This window comes from Tupaia chinensis, unplaced genomic scaffold (genome assembly GCF_000334495.1).
Source record: "Tupaia chinensis unplaced genomic scaffold, TupChi_1.0 Scaffold000323_1, whole genome shotgun sequence".
NCBI classification, from domain to species: domain Eukaryota; kingdom Metazoa; phylum Chordata; class Mammalia; order Scandentia; family Tupaiidae; genus Tupaia; species Tupaia belangeri.
In genome coordinates, this window is record NW_006159817.1 from 1488369 (window position 1) to 1491784 (window position 3416).

Consider the following 3416-nt stretch of genomic DNA (forward strand, 5'->3'; position numbering starts at 1 on the left):
CAGGCGCTCCAGCCGGCGCTGCAACCGCGCGCGCTCCCGCTGCAGCTCCTGGAGCTGTGTCGGGCCCCGCCGCGCCTCCGCCTCCCTGAGGCCCGCCTGGTGCCGCTCCTCTGTCGCCCTCTGCAGTGCGCGGCTGCGTCGGGCCTCTGAGTCCTGAGGGCGAGATGGAAAGGAAGCGACCCTCCGGCCTCGCGAGCTTGCGGAGTTCCCCGCCTCCACTCCACCCCAGCGTTCGCAGGAGGCAAACAGATGGCCGAATCACCCAGAATCTCAGCGCTCGGTCTCTCACCCCGCTCCCCCTTTCATTTTAAATTTGCCAGAGAGCTCATGGGCGCGCCCGAGAGTGGGGAGAAATAGAAAATACGTCCCCTCCCCTCTTGCGGGGGTATGGGGCACGTGCGCACACGAGCTGTTTCTCAAGCTGCGGCTTCTGGGATTGCTCTGCGGTGAATCATGAGGGATCTGGCTTCCTTAACCCCTAGCCATGGGCTGGCCCACCCACCCCAACTACCTTTTTTTTTTTTTTTTTTTTTTGGGGTTTTTGCTCTCCAGACAGACAGAGACATGGAGACAGCGAGAAATCACCCCCCAGAAGGGATGGCCACACCGCAATCCCTTCTCCTCCATTCTCCTCTCAGGATCTTGGGCACGCACGCACACACGCCCAGCGTGAGTTTTAAGCCACTGGGTTCGGGACGCGAACCGTGGTTGACTACATGGGAGCCCAGCAACATAGCCATTACGCTAACTGCTGGTTCCCACCTTTTTTAAAAAAATGTTTTATTCTTTTGTTTGTTCATGATTGATAGTGCATGAGAAAGAGAGACAGAAAGAGAGAGAGAGACCCTCGACAGGATCCCATTAGGTTAGGATCCCCCCTCTTCAGCAGGTGTCCAGGGTGTTTACAGGCCTGCAAAATCCAACTCCTCTCCCCAGGCCACGTGACTTCCAACACAAGAATTTAGTTACTAGTGATTGTTCTCCCAGGCCTGGTCACACCTGCTACAATCCTCACCCAGTGTGAGTTTCAAGCCACCGGGTCTGGGACTTGAGCTGTGGTCCAGCATGTGGGAGTCCAACACCTTAACCCCTATACTACCCGCTGGTCACCACGCCCACCCTGCGACTTCCTCCTCCTCTGGGCAGTCTCCACCAACCTGCAAGAACTTGTCAAAGCGGACCAAGGACCCCTTGAGCTCCTGCTCCTTCTGTTGCTGTCGTTCCCTGCGCTGTTTCAGTGCTGCCATGGTGGTCTGGAACACCTGGGGGCGAGGAGGTGAGTGGCCGTGTGTGTGTGTGTGTGTGTGTGTGTGTCTGTGCACGCGCGCACGCGCGCGCTCAAGTCATTCAGGGCTGTGAGGTTCACACTTCTCCAGTGTGTTGTCCCTGATCGGTGGCTGCTCCCTGCTCACATCCACCCATGGTTCCACGCCTGGCCATGAAGCCCAAGTGCCCTCCGGTAGTCCCTGAATGCGTGTCCCTATCTGTCCTTTGGGCCTCACCTCACCCTTCGTCCTTCATCACTGTCTTCCAGCCACTAGATCACCTGCACTTTGACCTTGCTTCTCGGCTTTGCCTGTTTCTTCCTCTTCATCCCATCCCTTTGGCTAGATATTCAGTAGTCTCTCAGATGTCACTTCCTCCAGGATGTCCTCCCAGGTTACCCACCATGTGGAAATAGGGGCTTCCTCTATGGGCTCTCCCCCAAAGCAGTCATCACTTGGACACATGTATTGTCCTCTCTAGACTGTGAATCCCACGAGGGTAGTGAGGGTCAGGCTGCAGCGGGCCATGGTCAGTTGTGGGCCTACAGTGAGTTCCCAGATCCATTGCCGTGTCCAACACATCGTAGGTGCTCAACACACATGAGCTTATCGGCACCAACGCTGCTCTCATCTGTCCCCAGTTTACAGAAGAGGACATCAAGACTGAGGGTGGCGATGGACGTATCTCACACCTCATAGCTAACAGAGGTCAGTTCCATGGCTTCCCAGTCCCTGCTCGCTGCCATTGCTCTGGGGTCCTGAAAAGCCCGGCAACAGGTGCTCACCGCCTTCTGGGCCCGCAGGTCCCGGTCCGCATCCACCAGCTCTTCCTTCTTCTCCAGGAGACGCAGCACCGGAGGGAAGTGGTCCCTGTTCTGCTCTGGGGTCTTCCTGGAGCAGCTCAAAGAGGAGTGGGGGTGACGGGGGAGGTAAGTGTCAGGACCCCAAACTCCCCACTAGTGCCTGGAATGCCACCATTAGCCACCTGCTGGCTGTGATGCTCTTCATTCACACATGGTACTGAGGGCCTAGTCTGCCTAGATCCTGCCAGGGGATCAGCAGTTAGCGTAATGGCTATATCCCTGGACTCCCACAGAATTGACCGCGGTTCAAGTCCCGAACCCGGTGGCTTAAACTCACGCCGGGCGCGTGTGCATGCGTGCCCAAGATCCTGAGAGGAGAATGGAGGAGAAGGGATTGTGGCATGGCCATCCCCCCTAGGGGGTGATTTCTCGCTTTTCTCCTCTCTGTCTCTCTCTGTCTGTCTGGGGAGCACACGTGCCCTATAGCAAAAACCTCTCCAAAAAAAAGAAAAAAAAAATGTGTAGTTTGTCAAGAGGGGCGAGGTACAGGCTCATTCCTGCCTCCTCAGTGGGTGTGCTTTAATCTCAACTGATTGTCAGGGAGGTGGAGCGGGTCAGAGACCTGGGCTGCGGGGTGGGGGGGTGGGGGTCATCTCTCTCTAACTGCCCCACTCTCTGAGCCTCAGTTTCTTCCTCTGTAAAGTAGGGACAATCATGCCCATGGGAGGACTCTTTGAACAGTGGGGACTCCAGGGCTGGGGAGAAGGGAGGAGCCACCCACCCACTGCTGCCCTCCCTGCCCCCAAGGCCCACTCACAGAGACAGTTTCTCTTGCAAAGCCTGTCGGAAGTATTCCTCCCAGGGCACCGACATGGTCCCAGCCTTAGAGGCCCTGGGGGTTGGATGGAAGGGGGTATGGAGCCTGCTCAGGACTCCGCAGAGGCAGCCACTGAGCAGGCCCTGGTTGCCTTGGCAACCAACGACACAACATTCCGCTGCTGGGCTGCAGCCTGGGAATCCCGCCCTGCAAAGAGAAGGGAGGCTGGGTGGAGGGGAGCTCCGCCCCTCAGAGAAGCCTTTACTCCCAGTCTAAATTGGAGTGCAGGGACCAGCAGGCAGTGTGCTGGAAGGGACATAATGGACCATGGTTTGAGTCCCAGACCTGGGGGCTTCCTTTCTCACTTTCTCTATCTTTCTCTGCTTAGCATATGTGGTCTAGAGTAGAACTTTTAAAATACAATAAATAAGGGACTGGCAGATAGCATGGTGGTTAAGGGTGCTTGGATTCCCACATGGCCGACAGTTCGAGTCCTAGACCTGGCAAGTTGCTTTCTTGCTTTCTCTTTCC

The 3416-nt window shown here is 56.6% G+C and overlaps 1 protein-coding gene across 1 annotated transcript in view; it reads right to left on the reverse strand.

Annotated features, from left to right (window-relative positions):
• The window catches only part of CFAP73 (cilia and flagella associated protein 73), a 9917-nt gene extending 6598 nt beyond the window's left edge, over positions 1 to 3319 (reverse strand). Inside the window, 4 exon segments of the mRNA XM_006151692.3 lie at positions 1 to 153; positions 1158 to 1262; positions 2051 to 2156; positions 2886 to 3319. The exon segment at positions 1 to 153 is cut by the window's left edge and continues 48 nt beyond it. Of these exon segments, the coding sequence (XP_006151754.1) occupies positions 1 to 153; positions 1158 to 1262; positions 2051 to 2156; positions 2886 to 2941 (420 nt within the window). The 5' untranslated portion in view covers positions 2942 to 3319.
• Positions 3320 to 3416: the final 97 nt, after the last annotated feature.